Source organism: Buteo buteo, chromosome 1, assembly GCF_964188355.1.
Source record: "Buteo buteo chromosome 1, bButBut1.hap1.1, whole genome shotgun sequence".
NCBI lineage: Eukaryota > Metazoa > Chordata > Aves > Accipitriformes > Accipitridae > Buteo > Buteo buteo.
In genome coordinates this window covers 60,745,479-60,763,636 of record NC_134171.1, presented here as the reverse complement: position 1 = coordinate 60,763,636, position 18,158 = coordinate 60,745,479, and the positions used below count along the sequence as shown (strand labels likewise).

At 45.0% G+C, this 18,158-nt stretch overlaps 1 protein-coding gene across 2 annotated transcripts; it reads right to left on the bottom strand.

Annotated features, from left to right (window-relative positions):
* Positions 1-1,371: 1,371 nt before the first annotated feature.
* On the bottom strand, positions 1,372-16,280 carry LOC142033371 (UDP-glucuronosyltransferase 2A2-like). 2 transcript variants are annotated; one of them, XM_075033286.1, is made up of 6 exons: positions 15,545-16,280; positions 7,031-7,179; positions 5,584-5,715; positions 5,077-5,164; positions 4,102-4,321; positions 1,372-2,804 (listed from the first exon to the last, which is right to left on the bottom strand). In XM_075033286.1, exons 1-6 carry the CDS (start codon positions 16,278-16,280, stop codon positions 2,528-2,530), a joined length of 1,602 nt encoding a protein of 533 aa, XP_074889387.1. In that variant the 3' UTR covers positions 1,372-2,527. The 2 variants fall into 2 exon arrangements, with proteins under 2 accessions (XP_074889387.1, XP_074889379.1); XM_075033278.1 differs by lacking the exon at positions 15,545-16,280 and adding an exon at positions 9,119-11,753.
* Positions 16,281-18,158: the final 1,878 nt, after the last annotated feature.

Here is an 18,158-nt window from a genome sequence, read left to right as displayed (position 1 = left end):
ATCAAATGATCTTTGGGCTATTGAGAGGCTGTCCTTGGCCATAATCATACCTGTCTCCCAGGAGTGTGTTAATCTAATCCTGCAAGATCCAGACTCTCCCCATGTCTTCTTTGTAGTGATTACTGCATCACTTGTTATTTCTCTTAATTAGGAGATATTTGAATCTAAATGTCAATGGTAAAACTGTGAAAAAAGGGAAGTAAAACTTGTGGTGGAAGTTTCTCCAACAATTTCCTAGTTCTCAAAACTTGTATGAGTAGCACTGCTCAGTGGACTTCTTTGTAGCCTTTCTTCAGTGTCTTCTCATGTAACAAAACCAGATTGTAGCATGTGCTTTAAAGACCTCTGACTCCACAGTGCTGAGTGCTGTACCTGTTTTTATAAACTGCAATACAGGATTGGCCATGGTGTGGCAGTTGCGGAAACGTGGGGTTTAGATCTGACAAGAATTTGGCCTCTGTATGTTTTACTCTACACAGCTATAGTAAACATCTACTTGTGCTAAGCAAAAAGTTTGACCTCCAGCATGCGAGTATGTTGGCATTTTTTAAATGCTACACAAAGTTGAACATAGGTTCGGGTTCCTCAAAACAGTTTATTATGCACTGAGAGGTACACCTATTAGCAGTAGGATTAGGTCAGTCTATCAAATTCAGTACATGTACTGTGTCTTAATTGGAGAAATGCATCATGGACCACCTTCATTCTTTGATATCTTTCCCTGGTTTATATACAGATTCTGGAAAGAAGAGAGGGTTTTGATTTTGGTTGGTTTTCTTTTTTACTTCTTAAATTCAATACGAGTGAAGCCAAATTTCTCTGAAGATGTTACAGAAAAGAAGCACCTCCTTAAAGTGACTGCAGAGCACTTTCTCTGTCCAGCTTTTCCCAGCTATCCTGTTTCCTGTGTTAGGCCTATCTGACCAGTGTCCATGCAGTATGCTAGGAGGCTTGCTGGCCTTCTGGCAACCAAACTGACATCTCAGCAAATCTTCCACTTGCAGAAGCTGGATGATGGGGGCTGTTAGTGATCAAGCTTGGTGGAGCTGTGCCTAGGGACCCAGCTCTATGAACAGGTATAGCAACACCTTTCAGATCTGGGGCCTGTAGTGGTCTTCTAAGATCTGGGGCCTGCTGTTCTGCTTTCTGTTCACTATGCGTATTTCAATATGCATATTCCTGCATATGATCCCATCATGACCATAGGAACAGCGTACCAGAAGTTACCATGAGAAGCACTAGTCTTGTTTTAATCCCTTTTTAACTTGGAAACAATTCACTTGAGCTTTTGTAAATGTTGTAGTATGAAGAGACTTAAGCAGACACTGAAACCATTGACAATGCTAATAAAAAAGTTAATGTAGTGTAGGGAAATTTATTATATAAACAAATATAACATGTTTTCTCAGCTTGTTCTGTTTGAAAACAATTCTGCAGCATCCAGAATACAGCAAGTATTAGTTAAAATTGGGGCAGGTTCTTTCTTGAATAAATGGGCACAGCAGTGGAATAACCTTACCTAGAACAGGAGGCCTGAACCTAGCATCTGTTTAGTCGGCTTTCATCAATAAGTGCACCTTGAACAATTTCAGGAGTGCTGTGTTTGCTACCACTCTTATCTGAGCCAAGAGCAGCATTATTTTCCCTCCAACTTTTCAGGCAAGGCAAGTGACTATTGCACTGTTCCCACATGTAATGTTACTTCTTTGCAAGTGCTGTCTCTAAAGGTTTTCCTGTGTTTATCAGTTAGCGTGGCTCAGAGGCATTTGAGGGTTAAGATGGGCAAGTTTCTGACAGAGGTGGTGTTCACACCCTTACAGTGTTGCAGTTAGAATGATGGCCTGTGCAACAGGACTCCAGACTGAATGGAAAATAAATGGTTCTCAGAAAAGTAATTTCTCTGCTGGTTTTAGGACTCTGGTCTCCCCTCAGCCCCCAAGCAGTCAGTGCATTTGTAAAAATGTGGTGATACAAGCTTCACCAGCCACTTGCAGCTCCAAGTTTTTTATGATCTTGGCCATTCAGATGGGCACCTGTGAAGCCTGTGGTCTTAGCTTCGCTGTTCAATCTGGAGAGAGCTATTCTGACAGGAGAGGCATTTTGGTTGTGAATCATAAAGCCTGGGTGACATTATAGGAGAGGACAGAGTTAAGGTAAGGAGACAAGTTGCAGATTGAGGGGTGCACAGTACCACACACATGGGAAGGCTGAATTTATGAAATATACCAAAATTAATTTGAAAAGTTAGAGCAGCCATTACTGTTCTAGGGACCATGTGTGATCAGCTAACAGGGTCCCAAGGGATAAAGCAACTATAATTCAATCTTATTTAGGCCAGAAGGAATTTGCTGGCTAAGCAAGCAGCTCTGCCACACAACAGCTTTTTAATATGACCCAGTTCAACAGGGTGGTTCGTGATATGCCCAGCTTAAAGCATATCCTAATAATTTTATTCACCAAAGAATGTGCATATATGCCTTGCTCAATCAGCCTAGGAGAAGAAAAACTCCTGATGGGAACAGGATGTCTATTCTTTCTTCCTCTTTGCAATCCTGCTACATGTCCTACAGCAAAATAAGCAGCACTTGACAAGAGTGAAGACAGCAATGGCTGTACTGGTGAACAAGAATGCCAGAACATCCAGGCAGTGGTACTGGTACCAGGTGAGATGGTGAGCAGCTGGTCTCAAGTGCTTTGCTCCTTTGTGACGCATGACAAATTCAATCCAGAAGACAGCTCTGTCCAGTGGCTTAACTGGCTGGTCATGGTGTATCTTGGATAACCTTAGAGCATTTTCCTTATAGCTGGGGAATAAAGAAGAAACCAAGATTTGTCACTGATTCCTGAAACAACCCATTCAGCACGTGGCCATCCTCCTGAGGAAGGTAGACAGCCCTGCTTTTACTTTCATCAGTGTTATGTAAATATATTTGAAACTGGCCCAGTTTACTCCTATCTGCATAAAATTGGGTTATGAACAGTAATAGAGAAAGCCAATCTTTTGCAAAGAAAAGTTATTCAAAATTATTCCAGATACTCCTTTAAAAAAAGCAACATGGAAACATTTGCAGCATTTTCTGTTCCAGTATAATATAGTGTGCTGGTTTTGACTGGGATAAGAGTTCATTTTCTTCACATAAGCTAGTATGGGGCTATGTTTTGGATTTGTGCTGAAGACAGTGTTGATAATACAGGGATGTTTTTGTTATTGCTGAGCAGTGCTTACACAGCTCAAGGCCTTTTCTGCTTCTCACACCACCCTGCCAACCAGTAGGCTGGGGGTGCACAAGAAGTTGGGAGGGGGCACAGCCGGGACAACTGACCCCCACTGACAAGAGAGGTATCCCATACCATATGACATCATGCTCAGCAATAAAACTAGGAGGGAGGTTGGCAGGGGGGGCTGCGTGCACCAGATTTCATCTGGGTCTTTGGATGCCTTGTCATCATCCAGGTTGTTACAGATCACCTCCACCATGGCTAATTCCCTCAGATACAGGATACCTCCATCAATGTTGGTCCATTTTCTTTGGGAATTTGCAAGTTCTTCCCTGAAGGGATACCTGTCCTTCACACTTGACAGGAGTTGCTGCCAAAGACTGAGGACTCCTGCCTTTTGTCCAATCCATTTGTCAATGGCCTTATCCTTAGCAAGGGATTCCAGCTGCCAGGCTTCCTTAGCCTGTAATTCCTGACTGATAGGTACAGTAACCTAAGGATATTGGTAGCTCAGGAGAAAGAATTGTGGCTACGGACAGAGTAGACAGAAGTAGAATTGTTGCCCAGAGCCTCCAGAGGATTTCTACTAGCAGAGAACAAGGGAGAGAGAGAGAGCAGAAAACTGTCTCAGGAGCTGCTCTGGGCTTTCCAAGAACTATTTTTCTCAAAGGGATAATAAAATGTAATATGTGGAAAATCACATTACTGATCTCTCCTTTCTGAGAAATGCTCATTCTTAGAAATGAAAGGTGGTTTTCATCTGAAACCCAAACTCCAGCTACTCAGTATTTTTGGTTCTCAGAAGAGCCAGCAGAATTTCTCACATCAACAGCCCAAAATTTTCATAACCTCATCTTACTGTAAGGCAAGAACAAAACTCACGTGGAATTGTTAATGACTGTGTTCAATGCATCGACTAGGTCCTGCGTCTTCAGTGTGCTGAAATCCAGCTCAACTGCAGCTCCCTTTACCCTCATGTGAGCAATGTTGTCGTGCTGGTCGGCAAATATGGGAATCCCAACCATTGGGATCCCGTGGTAGATAGCTTCATAGATCCCATTGGTCCCACCATGAGTAATAAAGGCCTTTGTCATGGGGTGGCCTGAATAGGGAAGGAGAGGCATGTGTAGCAGCAGCTGCGGCAGACTGTGGTCGCTGGGGATGTGAGCACTGCAAAGTACCCAGGCAAGTGCATGGCTAGAGAAGGGAAAAGCCCCGACCTCTGGATCAGCGTCAGAGCTTGCATGCTTTGCTTTCACACATTCATGTTTATTGTAATGCAATATATGAATCAACATTTTCCTCCAGACTACCCCAGACTTACTTCAGCCCTTCTGCTGTTGTGCAGTTCTAGTTTTTACATGGTATCATGTTCACAACAGCCCTCTGCTGCAGCCTTGCTTAGGTCAAGCATTTTGAAGAATGAGCCCTGGAGATTAACTGCAGAGGCCAAATCCAGCTCATACATGTCTACTTTGATATTTACTCCTGCCTAGACGTGATTCTTAGCCTTTCCAGACAATTGCCACTGAGCTCTGTAAGACAGAGGTGTTTGCTTTAGAGATCCATCTTTATAGCTAAGCTCAAGTTGCTGCCTTCTTGAGCCACTGCTCCCTACTCCCTTCAAAGCCTGGTTGTATCTTCCATGGTTCTTGTACAGCCACTCACCTTAAAGTCAAAAGCAGGCTAGGAAATTAAGGCCCCAAGAGCAAACCTCTGCTGCTTAAGCTGCAAAACTAATTGTAGCCACAAGTGTTATGTGGTTCTTTTGCCTGAATAAGCCGTTTTAATGGAAAAAACAAAGAAGGAAACAGTTTTTCCAAGGGTGCAACACATCCCAGATAGAATCAGTCTCACCAAGCAGGTCATTTTGGGGTATCCAGTCATAAAGCCTGGTGTTGGAGCCCAAAGTTTCTGGTTTTTTTCCTTTGTACCGCCAGAGGACCTTGAACAAAGGAAGATAAATGTAGTGCATGTGACGTACCCTTCTGTATTGTTACATGTAATCTAGGGCTTTATCTCAAACCCATGTACCTTTTCCCAGTAATTCAAATAGCCTTTGCTCCAGTTTAGCTCTTTGATTAGTTATTAGGTGCTTATTATAAAAATCACATAGAGTGATTTTTATATTTTGGCCTATGGACACACCTCCATGTCATTTGGTGCAGAGAAGGGGAAACGCCAGAACTCCCCGTGAGGTGACTCGGCAGTCTGCCTCTCTGCAGAGCACAGCTTCCCAGCTGTGGCACATCCAGCAGAGATGCAGATAAAAAACAGGCCAGTCCAAATGCGAAAGGCTCGCTGAAGGCAACAGGAGTGACAAAAAACCAAGACAAATTGTTTTAGACTGGAAAGGAAATTCACCTTTTGTGGAAGCTGGCTGAGGGCTCTGGCAATCACATTACTTTTTTCATCAGTTAGGTTGTAGACCATTGATCCGAGAGAGAATACCACGATGCCATGTTTCCCTGAGCTCTGAACAAATTCTTCCATTTCCTAGGTGAGACAGAAAACATACTAAGAGTAATTATGCACTACAGATTGCACAGATTTCTGTGAAGAGAGAGCATAACCTTTTTAGCTTATCAAGGAGATGATTGTGGTATACGAGCACCTCCGCTGACAGAAGGGCATTACAAAGATAGACCTGGCCCTGTGCAAAATAGGCAGTTTCTCCCCAAGAAGGAGCAGGACAAGTTGGGACAGGTGACAGAAGCTTTGTCTTTTTGAAAGCAAGTCAAGCAGTTTCAGGACACATTTCTTTCAGAGCACAAGCATCAGGAATGGATCCTGGCACTGGTGTTAGAGGACTATACCCTGTGACACCCTCCATAGCATAATCTGTCATGGTTCTGGATTTTCCCTGAACAAGTACTTTGCATTTCATAGCTCTGCAGGAAGGGACAGTGCTGAAAACTGTCAGGGTTTTTCAGCATCCTGGTCAGAGATTCATCAAGTTGCTGCTCTCACTTTGTTAGTCAGCCAGTTCTCTATTTCTTGCAATACAGCACATGTTGCTAAACAGAGTTTCTACAAATCAGACTAATAGGTCTTCCTGTTCCTTTTTTTAGTTAGTATCATGTGAAATGGAGCAATAGCATCCGAAAGAGAATGGTTATCCATTTCCCCCAACTCAACCCCTGCTACAGGGGAGTGGGAAGAGAGTTAGACAGTTTCTTTTAAGTAGACAACTTACACTGAAAATACCCTACCTCCTCTAAGCTCCTACAGGAGTGATAATCTAGACCAGAGCTTGTTGTGTTGCTGTCATCAGTATCTGGGAGTTTCAGATTCCACCTGAATATTGCCAATCACAGCAGAGCATAGGCTGGAGATGCTGAGTTTTTTACTCCCTTTAAGATGTCTTAAACTAAGCAACAATAGAAAAAGTGTTCATCAATTGTCTCTTTCTGCAAGTCTTGACTCCATTTTGTCTAAAGAATTTGTCCCATCACAGTGCTTTTTTTTGCATCAGGTATTTCAGTGTTACCATCAGCTCCAAGTCTGCATCTTAGAATTAAATTACACTTAACTACCCTGAGGTAGCACCTATTTTTCCTGAAACAAACACTGTATTCCCTCCTGCTGACCTCAGCTATCCTCTTTTAAGACAGCAGGTTGTAAACTCAGCCCTCAGTTTGCATAAGTACAGACAGATTGCTAAATAGCTCCATGCTCCCCACTGGCAGCAGAGCATCTTCTTTTAGAATGAGCTTTCTCAGGACATGGCTTGCATGATTGATCAGGGAGAGAAGCAGTTTTTGTTCTGCTGGGCAAAGAACCAACCAATGGCAGAACAAAGTTGGGATACCTTTGGTAATGGCTTTGCAGGCTGGCAATGAAGTCCTCCAACAAACTCAAAATTAGGCAGGAAAGGCCGTGGAAATTCAAAATCCCAGTATGTTCTGATTAACCATATCTCTGCTTTCCCCATCGTCTCACACAGGGTTGTGGGCCTTCCTATGGACAAGGTACAAGGGGTTTACAACAGGCACGGGAGTGGGCTTGTTTGCTGTAGATTGCAAAATATAAACCTTACCTTTGTCTTTTGGCACTCCCAGTCAGTGTAGTCTATCAAATCATGCATGAAAGGAAAACACGGACAAATCCAGATGTATTCTTTGCCCTGTCCTGTGTTTGGCCTTGGCAGGTTGCCACGAACAAGGCAATACGATCTTTAAAGGGATTTTGAACCTTCAGGATTAATTTAGAGTAGTACAGGAGTAAGTGGGAAGCATTTAGTTTCTGTGATACAGAAGTGCAATTCTTGTACCACTGAAAGACTTCATTACCTGTGCTTGTAATAAAAGCACACTTTGGGGAAGAGAACAATTACAGAAAATGTAGTTCCAAATAAAAAATAAATCAATCGCAAAGTGATTATCACCAGTCAGGGAGGAGGAAAGTTTTTAAAGTTCTGTGGCATTTTTCAAATGGTGACTCACTCAGTGGCTGCTCAGACTACAATAAAAGACAGGTACAGCTATCCCTAGTTCTCTTGGGGACTGCGTCAGCTCCTTCTGACACATATTAGGAAAATTTGGCCAAATCCATAGATGCTTTGAATGTCATTTTATGCAACATCCAGTGTCTCTAGAAATCCATCTATAGAAAAAAATCCAATGGATAAAAATTTTATAGCTTCCCATTTGGAACAATATATATTCTCAGGTACATGTTGCAAGTTGTCTTTGCAGTATTTTCCTCACAAAATGGAACTGGGGAGTAAAAGGGTTAGAAGTGTTGGTAAATAAATGATTATCCAAAGCCAGCCTAATGCAAGCAGGAACTAAGCGAATAAGCAGCAAGATAAAAATTATCTGTAGGGCATCTTCTTATACTACTTGATCAGTGTTACAATCTATACCAGTAATTTTTATTTTATTTTAAGTAAAGAGCAATGAGTCAGTTACAAAGTTACTGGAGTGAAAATTAAGCCTGCATTACAAGTAAAGTGATACAAAGGTGTGTAATTAAGTCTTATGTGGTATTAAAAAAAAAAATTCAATCCAGGGAAAAGGGACTAGTTTGCAGAGCACAGAGGCGTTCTTGGGAAATGCAGGAAGAGATTGGAGGGCAACAGAATAGATGCCCTTGTGCTTGCTGTTCACTCGTTATCTGCCTAAACACAGATATTCTGTACAAGATTCAAAGTCCATTGAACTAAAAGGTCTCTTTAACAGACTTTCAATCATGCCTGAGTTCTAGGTTGGAACAAAAATTTCGGATATATATGTAGTTTAAGGAGAGTATTTAAAACTCTGAATGGTAGTTGAAAGGGAAAGTTGGCAGTTCTTAGCATTTATTGTTCGAGAATATGAACTCACACTTAGCATCCTGTACTATGCAGGGTTGCAAGATGATATCTCCAGATGATGCATGCAATGTGAATGAAGAGTGGTTTTTTGTTCTGCAGTTGTCCAGAGACAGCCAGTATTCCTAGTTACAAGAGGGTTAACTCCATCCCTGCATTATCAGTGGAGCTGTCTCCAGTGCCTTACACTTAGTTAAGGAATGATTTTGCCCTCCAGCCTTTATCTACTACCATCTTAATTGTAGAACTGCCTGTCATCAAGATGAAGAGGCAACAACTGTCCTCTGAAAGCACTAAAATGGGCATACGGCTCACTGCAAGAGCTCATCGACAGTATCGTCATTGACAAAAATTAGAACTGTGTGCTCTAAAGATCCTCAGGAGGAACTAGAGCAAAACTGCATTGGTGTCTGTTAGATTAGACCAGACCTAAAAGGGAAGGCACAGCCTCCATGTGACCAAAACAGGATTACCATCTCTACTGCCCGTTGAGAAAGAGTATTTTGAGAGACCAGCATTGAGCTCCCAAAACATTCAAAAGGCACAACCTATGCAAGAAGAGAAACGACTCAACAGCTGCCTTACCTAAGACATTACTGTAGTACCCATCCCATTCGTCTTGCCAAAACTTCAAGAAAAATAGATCCATGTAAAAGCAAAAGAGGAAGTTCTGTAGCCTTTCCACGAAGGACATCTTGTCTGTCAGCCCCCTTGTGCTAGCAGGCACATAAGAAGGTGGGGACGGGAGCCCACCACACAGCTTCTCTACCACATTCCCATCTGAGAAGCGGAAGCTGTAGACAAAAGGGATTGCTAGGATTTCTGCTACAAGCTCCCCGCCTACAGACAGGGGATCAGCAACCAGAACGTCAAACTTGGCTTGCTGCAGCTTTGCTATCAGCTGAGGGTTCGTCACCAAGGTGTCACAGGTCTGCTTTGACATATTGGTAAAGACCTCCAGGTCCTTTTTCATCCTCCACATGATCTCCCAGGGGGAGAGATTAGAGACCTCATTCATCCAGAAATTGAGGAAGTCATCCATGATAGCATTCAGGGTTTTCTGGGTAAAGGGGACTTGCAAGACCTCAAAAGTGAAGGGGGAGGAGGTGTCTTGGTAGTCGATGAGCAGATTGCGTGAGGCCACCAGCACAGTCACTTCATGACCCCGGAGAACAAGCTCTTCCAGCAGCACTTTCACATTGATCCAGTGACTTGCATCGGTGGGCCAGACCACCACCTTCCCACAAAAGCCAGCACTCCAGCAGCATGCGTGGGCCCAGAGCAGCCAGGGGAACCTTGGCCCCATCATCTCAGCAGTCAATGTACAACTCTGGTCTGACCGAGCTGGAAGCAGTTCACTGCTCCAGTGTGCAAACACTTTAGAGCCAGCCAATAAAAGTGAGATCCAAGCTCGGCAAGAGGGCGTGTCAGAACACAAAACAATGCTCATAGGAGGACTGGGCAAGCAGCAAATCCCGTTCTGGAGTCTTCTGCAGAGCCACAGCTTATCTCAAAATGACGGCAACTCCTGCTTCTGCTCACTACAAAGTGCATTTTGCAGCATGTGAGGACCAGGAGCCCTTTCCCTGTGTTGTGGTTTAATCTTGATAGGCAGCAAAAGACCACAGAGCCTCTCACTCCCCCGCAGTAGGAGGGGAAAAGGAAGGGCAAAAGTTAGAAAACTCATGGGTTGAGGTAGAGACAGCTTAATAAGCAAAAACCAAAAATAAAACCAAGAAAAACAAGTAATGCAAAAAGAACAATTGCTCACCACTAGCCAACCAATGCCCAGCCAATCCCTGAGCAACAGCAACCCTGGCAAACTCGCCTCCCGCCTCCCCAGCTTTTTTTGCTGAGCATATCACCACATGGTATGGAATACCCCTCGGGTAAGTTGGGGTCAGCTGTCCCAGATGAGTCCCCTCCCAACTTCTTGTGCACCCCCAGCCTACTCAGTGGGAGGAGCAGTGTGAGAAGCAGAAAAAGCCTTGATGCTATGTAAGAACTGCTCAGCGATAACTAAAGCATCCCTGTGTTACCAACACTGTTTTCATCACAAATCCAAAATACAGCCCCTTGCAAGCTACTATGAAGAAAATTAATTCTGTTCCAGCCAAAATCAGCATGCCCCCATACCAGATCTTCAAGGTGAAGATGATACACATTCCTGCATCAAGCAGGAGCTCAGGCTAGGGAAAGGACATGAGCAGCCCATGGGACTTTTTTGACAGCTACAGGATGAACACCATCTTATCACTTCACTACAGCCTAGATTTGTTTCTGTGTCCTGTAAGAGCCAATCTACCTGTAAAGATGGTTACAATTTTTCTCTCTTCATTTACTAGTTGCAAAATGTCCTGCAGTGATTCACAGCTAGCCCACAGGGTGCTCCAGTTCTGTCTTCTCTATAACCAGATGCTGTGGACACACAGCACTGCTGCTGGAAGGACACAGTCCTGGTAGAGATTACTCCAGCATCAGGCCACCCCGGGAGAGAAACAGGAGGAGGTGAGGAGCAGAGGTTTTGCTCACCTTGCTGCTTCTTTGCCTTCTCTTGGGAAGATGCTGCGCACTGGCATCAGTGTATCCATATCATGTAGTCCAGGACAGATACTGCCAAGACAAGAGACCTGACTTCACCTCTTGACTGTATCCTGCAGATGTAGTGGAGATGCTTGGTGTTACTGATGTGTTCAGGGAAAAGAACAGGCAGCTGCTCTGTCCTGAGCAGCAGGCGAATGAGGCTCAGACTGAGTGTAAACAGGGCCTGAACACTCCTGCAGGAGCTCAGCACCACCACATGAGCTCCACTTACTAGACTGACAGTGGAGCAAGCGGTCTTTCATCATGCTTCAACCTCATCACTTGAAAAAGCCTTTAGGTAGCTCTAGGAAAGCAACTAGAATAATAAGAACCCTGAAGAAGATTTTCCAAGGAGAAAGAGAAAGTGCACGCATACAGTGCCGGAGCTGGGACATTGCCCACTTTCTGTGAGATGCTTGCCCCTTCCTTTCACACCTCCTTCAGGACTGGATGCACTCCAGACCAAAGCATATCACAGTCAGGGTAGAGAACAGCTAAGCTAACACAGCTAATAAAAGAGGTATTGCACATGTAGCCTTAAATACTAAACCCCACATTTAACAATAAAAAAGACAAGACAAGATCCAAGCAGCTCTGAGGCTTACACAACAGGACATCAGCAAACCATGCTTCTGCCAGCACAAGATTTTCTAGTCTCCGTCAAATATGATAAGCAACAGAAGTAAACACACAGCTAGGTACTCTAATAGTAGGGTATGTTAACAACTTAGCTCTCTTAGCAGAATTACACCCTACTAGTGAAATATAAATAAAAATATTTAGAGTATCATATTGAAATAATATCCATTTTATCTGCCCACCAACAATGCATGTATGTTTGCCCTGTTTCCTTTTAAGCATTACAATAATCACTTAGAGCAAAAATGTGAAAATAATTATGCAACTGTTGTTTAAAAAAGAACTCACAAATAAATACAACTATCTTCTAGTATTTCTTTTAGACACTTTCAGAAAAGCAAAGAACCATGTCTCTGCTGAGGGCCTTTTATCACTGCAAACTGGGGCTCAGCTGCTCTCCTAAGCCTTTAAAAGACCAGAGGAGGCCATTATCTCTCATTTTGAGTTAAGCTAGCAAGCCAGAAGGGTGCTAGGGGGAAAAAGGCAGTATTGCTGTATAGCTTTCCAAAACCATTTTTTATTTCTACTTCAAAAGGTTTAATTCAGTACTAGTGTTTGGTGGGTATATAGTATTATTTTGCTGTTCTTAGTGTTTGTCATGATTCATCTATGAATATGACTGATGAGCTCTGTTTCAAGTGGCTTTAGAACTGTTTTACCTATCCTACAAGTACCTGGACTTAGCTGTACTAGTGTAGCAGGTCAGGATTAACAGGTAACGTTTGTACTTGCCTGGATTGTTTGACTTGACACAGGAGTTTTGGGGGAAGGAGAGTGAGTTCACAGCTGTCTTGCTCCTACCTTGTGCCTTAACCTCTAAGCTCTGGGTACTTACTCTTGTGTGTACAGCAGATGATGTAATTTCTGGAAGTAAGAGCAGTCTTACCTAAAACATCACCAACTTTCCCAGAGAAGGTAATGATATGTGATGTCCTGCACTGTGTAGGTGAAGATGTTTTTTAGCCTTTCCAGGAAGGACATCCTATCTGTTAAGCAGCTTAGGGCTGCTATTAGGTAGGAAGGAGGTATTGGGAGTGTCCCACGGAGCCACTCCATCATGTTGCCTATGGAGAACCAGATGGTGTACATGAAGGGGATACCCAGCTTCTCAGCAAACCCCACTGGGTGCCAGTGGGTCTGCCAAGGGGACATCGAAGGTGGCTGCGCTCAGTCTCTCCAGCAGCACCTCATGCTTCAGGATTTCATCACAAATTATTTTGGTTCTGTTCTCCTGCTTGTACACCAGTTGAGCTAGCTTGTAAAGACTTTCCCAGACAGGTAGCGTTCTCTCCTGGTAACACCAAGAAGAGAAAGCTTCTTCCAGTAGGGTAGCCATCTATCTCCTTTTTGGTGATCGGCACCTCAGCCACCTCAAACTGGAAGGGTGAGGGGCTGTGTGGGGTTGAGGATGAGGAAGCACGAAGGCAGCAGCATGGTCACCTCGTGGCCCCGGACCACAAGCTCCTGGAGTATGTACTCCATGTTCAGCCACTGGCTGTTGCCAGCCAGACAGACCAACACCTTCCCCCCGGTCCCCCAGCCCAACACAGCCAGCAGCCACAGCACTGTCACACCACCACCTCCTGCCCAGCCATAGCCTGCCCTGCGTGGCAATGCCCCTGTGGCCTTCCTTCACCGTGAGCAGCAGCGCTCCCAAGCTGGGCTGGGCATGCGTGACACTGCCTTGCTCCGGAGGGCAGGGAGCCAAGGTAGCTGCCATGAAGTCCTGTCCTGGGTAATGGCATGTTTTCCTGGGGAAAAAGGTGACTGGGACTAGCTGGTACCATCTGGTGGTAAATAGCTTGCTGAAGCTGGAAGATGTGCTTCCTCTGGAGCACCAGGGAGAGTTGTCAGACCTGGGGGGCTCAGCCCAGCGAGGACCATGTCCTGTTGGTCATCCTGGCCCTCCTGCCTGTCTAACTACAGTCTCGATGTTACCTGTTTGGTAGAAGAGGTGACTTTTTCATTCTTCTGGCTCTTTGGGGCACAGCTGGGTGTGCAGCGAAGATGTTCACCCACTGTGTGGGCACCCTTTTGCTTTATAAAGCCACTGATCATCCATGCACTTAAGGTGGTGATCCAGGGCTGCAGCTAAAAATTTGCGTCTCAAACTGGATGAAACTACATGGCAAGTGACTCCAGTATTGGAGTAAGACTGTCTTCATGTGAACTTGCCTATTCCAGAGCATGCATTGCGGGAGGCCAGAGCTGGTAGGTGATGGTGTGGGCTGTCCTGCCTGCCACTAGGTGCCTATTACGCACTACAAGTTGAACCAGAAAATCTATTAAACAGTTTGATTTGTGGTCACACTTCTGATGTGCAATTAGGAAATAATGTCAGTCCTTGTCCTGGTTTCAGCTGGGATAGAGTTAATTTTCTTCCTAGTAGCTGGTACAGTGCTATGTTTTGGGTTCAGTATGAGAAGAACATTGATAACACACTGATGTTTTCAGTTGTTGCCAAGTAGTGTTTAGACTAAAGTCAAGGATTTTTCAGCTTCTCATGCCCAGCCAGCGAGAAGGCTGGAGGGGCACAAGAAGTTGGGAGGGGACACAGCCAGGGCAGCTGACCCAAACTGGCCAAAGGGGTATTCCAGACCATGTGATGCCATGCTCAGCGTATAAACTAGGGGGAAAGCCGGCCAGGGGGCTACTGCTCGGGAACTGGCTGGGCATCGGTCAGTTGGTGGAGCAATTGTTTTTCATTTGCATCCCTTGCTTTTCTTGGGTTTTATTTCTCTCTCTTTTTGTTATTTTCCTTTTCATTACAATTTTTATATTATTATTATTGTTGTTGTTGTTATTATATTTCAATTATTAAACTGTTCTTATCTCAACCCACGAGTTTTCTCACTTTTACCCTTCTGATTCTCTCCCTGATCCCACTGGGGAGGGAATGAGCAAGCGGCCGTATGGTGGCCAGTTGCCAGCTGGGGTTAAACCAGGACAGAAGCCAAGCTGAGATACCTTATCTGCTGTGCACATGACAACAGTTCGGTGTACTTGTGGAGTCCTGCAGCATGCAGGTATTTGCAGCCAATTGCACCTGAGAGATTTACAAGTGCTCTTTTTCATTAGCTCAGTGTGAGGTTAGTAGAAATGGCATGTTGATCACATGTGATTAATACTTCAATAAACATATTTTTCTACATACTCACTTAAAACAGTCCAGAAGAAAAGCCTGCAAAGGAAAACTTGTCACTTTGACTGTTTGCTTGTGGGTGGAGGGTGTGTTTTAAATAAAATTTGTTTTGTGGAGAGAGGATTGCCTTTATATGACTGGTGATGTAAGTGAAGTCTCTATTACAAAGCCACAACGCATTTCAGTATTGCTACTGAGGGTGGCGGGTTGGCTCTTAATTGACCAGCTCCGCCTTCCTTGTTATGGTGCTTTGGATTAGGAAAACAGCTCTGTTCCTGCTGCTTTCTGTGCAAGCTATCACTGGAGGGGGAAATGTGTAAGCTGAGCTCCCTTGCTGAGGGCCCTATATGGTGTGGAAGTTGTTTCAACCTCCACATTAAAAATAATTACAGCAGTCAAATCCATCAGTTGGGATGACCACTGATCCCCGTCTCAATGCAATGGCATAGCAGCACAGCACCCTGACAGGGGAGTGGGTGCAGCTCATGGACCCTGGTGGCCCACTCCCTTTTCCACATAGGGACATAATGACAAACTTCTTGCTGACCTCTCTCAGACCTTGACTTTGCGACCCTGCCAGGTTCCTAGCTGTGCAGGTTGTAAGGCGGGAGGCTGTGTAATGAGAAGTGAAGTAGCAGAAGGCTTACCTAAGACCTTGCTATAGTAGATGTCCCATTCTCCCCAGTAGCTCTGGAAAATGTAGTCTTGCAGATGGTAAGACACAATGTTTTTTATTCTCTCACCGAAGGACATGCGGTCGGTGAGCTCGGACAGGGCTGCGGGCGCGTAGGACGGCGGGGCTGGCATCTTGCCGCAGTGCCTCTCCACAGTGGAGGCCGGGGAGAAGCGCAGCGAGAAGATGAAGGGGATGGCCAGCTTGAGAGCCAGGAGGTCCCCGCAGAGGGTCACCGGGTCTGACAGCAGCAGGTCATAGCTAGATCCCTGCAGATGGGCCATCAGCTCTCGGTTGGTTAGCACGGCATCACACATTAGCCTGTTCATCTGGTGCCAGTTTTTGGACAGTTTTCCCAGTTCCTTGTAAAACTGCCAGAAGGTCAAGGTGGTTGGCCTATTATTCAGCCACAGTGCCACCACATCCTCGATCAGGTTCTCAACAGTGTCTTTCCTGAAGGGCACATTATAGACCTCAAACTTCGCCGCAGCCTCAGCCCTGGGCTTAATGAAGAGGGAAGCATTGGATACCAGGACAGTAACGCTGTGCCCACGCCGGATGAGCTCCTCTATAACTATCTTCACGTTCAGCCAGTGGCTGCCTTCTGTCGGCCAGACCAGCACATTCCCGCAGAAGACGGGCCCTAGAAAAGCGACCTGAAAAAGGAGCAGCTGGAGGTATTTCTTAGAGCCAGTGGCTTTTGTGGCCATGGCAGGATTAAGGGCTAGATAGCCTGGGAGTTTTCCGTTCCAGTTGGGAGTGTTGCACCTTTATGTTGTGTTTGATGGCTCTTTACTAGCACTTCTAGCAAAAGCAAGAGTTTGCTGTTGCACAGGTGGGGCTTTTAAAACCCACGTTTGGTCTCAGGTCTGAAAAGACAGAAAAGGATGCCTGGTGATTTGCTTTTGCCTTTCTGCCTTCTACCCTGTTAGCTTCCCCTTGAGGGAGCCCCTTTCCCTGGTTAGTAGGGTGGCAGCAATTCCTGCTGCTGTCAAAGGTCTGCCTTCAAACTACTCCCTTTGCACAAGAAGAATTTAATCCTCTGGTTTTTTATACTTTCTGTAGTTTTTCCAAGGAATCCTTACCGTGAAATAAAAGCAAATAATGGGATCTCCTCTAGCTGTGTAATTACTGTATCAGTAAATGCTGGCAGATTTACTATAAGTATTAGCAAATAAGTGGCACTGCTGCCAATACTGGAGAATACTGAGATTTGCTGGAGAATGTATGACCACATCTGATTTTAAAATGCCTGTTTTCAATTGCAACAGCTGAGCCGTGGTAGCTGTATACTGTAATGCTTCTATTACTTATGGCAGCAAACCTACCTGTACTTAAAGATATATTTCTCTTATTCTGAGAGTTTCCCACATTTCTCCACCTTTCTTTCCAGAAGCAGCACAGGGGCTTACTTAACTGACAGGCAGCAGTGCTACAGGGAGTGCTTACTTGAAGATATTGCTAGACTTGGGGCAACAGCCCCGGGCAACACAAGGTGGAGGGACACCTGTGATGGGACTAGCAGTGGCAAATGCTACCATAGTCATCCTTAAGCCTCCTCAACCCTTCTACAGCCCTGTCCCTGCTGGTAAATAATATGAATTAATGGCAGTCGTGCCCCAGCCCCTGTGGAGAGCTGCTGCCTCTCCAGGCTTCACCATTAATTCAAGCTGGTGCATCTTTACAGAGGAAGAAACTGCAAGTGAGCCAGTCCCCTGGGTATGCCAGCTCCGATACTCAAGCAAATTACTTGCTTTTCTGCCCTGAACTAGCGATGCCAGAGGCAGGCCAAGGAAGGAGAGGCCACAGGGTACATTTAAGTGACTGACTTGGAAGCAGCATCCTTTTTCAGGGTGAGGTGTTAGAAGTGTTGATGTTTCCCATGCTGAGAGAAGGCAGCAAATCGTTCATTTGGGTGATGATAATGCCAATAATAACATGTAGTTTGTTCTGGTATGTGACAGATGGTTTCCGACTGCTCCCAGACAACTCTTAACGCCGGGAGCTCGTTGCTACGGTCTAGGGTATATCACCACCAACCCAAAGATGTTATGGGTTCAGCTCAGGTGTCTAACCATGGGTCTGGGGCCCTCCTGGGCCCTAAAGGTGCTTCTCAGAGCAAACCCCACACCTTCTGGGGTGGCTCTCACTTGCAAAGTCAACACTTGATTGTAAGGCGCTGTGTCCTGGAAGGAGCTCTTAACCACCAGGAGCCAAAATGACAACTAAAACCCATGCATATAATGATACACTCGATCCAACACAATTTGGGGAATGAATGCCATGCAGCAAGAAACTCTTACCTAGCGGAGTCTTCCAAGGTACGTAAGCATCGTGCTCTGAGTTGCAAGGTGCAATTTGCTACACCGGTTTGCTTGTTTCTTGCTATTCACCTGCTCTCTGCCTGGGCTGCTCTGGCAAGGTTGGGTATCAGGGAGAAGGAGCTTAAATAAGTTACTCTCTGAACTGGGCTTTTCAAAAGGAAGAAGTAATACAATATGGGATGATCACAAAAAGGCGTGTATTCTGGGATTATTCATTGCTTTGTTATGCTCCAGTAATTTAACAGTCAAGATGGTCTTCCCCAT

Coding starts and splice junctions, on each gene's coding strand:
- LOC142033371 (XM_075033278.1), bottom strand. CDS start 9,983: ATGAGCATTGTTTTGTGTTCTGACACGCCCTCTTGCCGAGCTTGGATC. Junction 5,165..5,583: donor TCAGCCAGCTTCCACAAAAG/GTGAATTTCCTT, acceptor CCTTTGTTCAAG/GTCCTCTGGCGGTACAAAGG. Junction 2,805..4,101: donor ACAGTCATTAACAATTCCAC/GTGAGTTTTGTT, acceptor TTTATTCCCCAG/CTATAAGGAAAATGCTCTAA.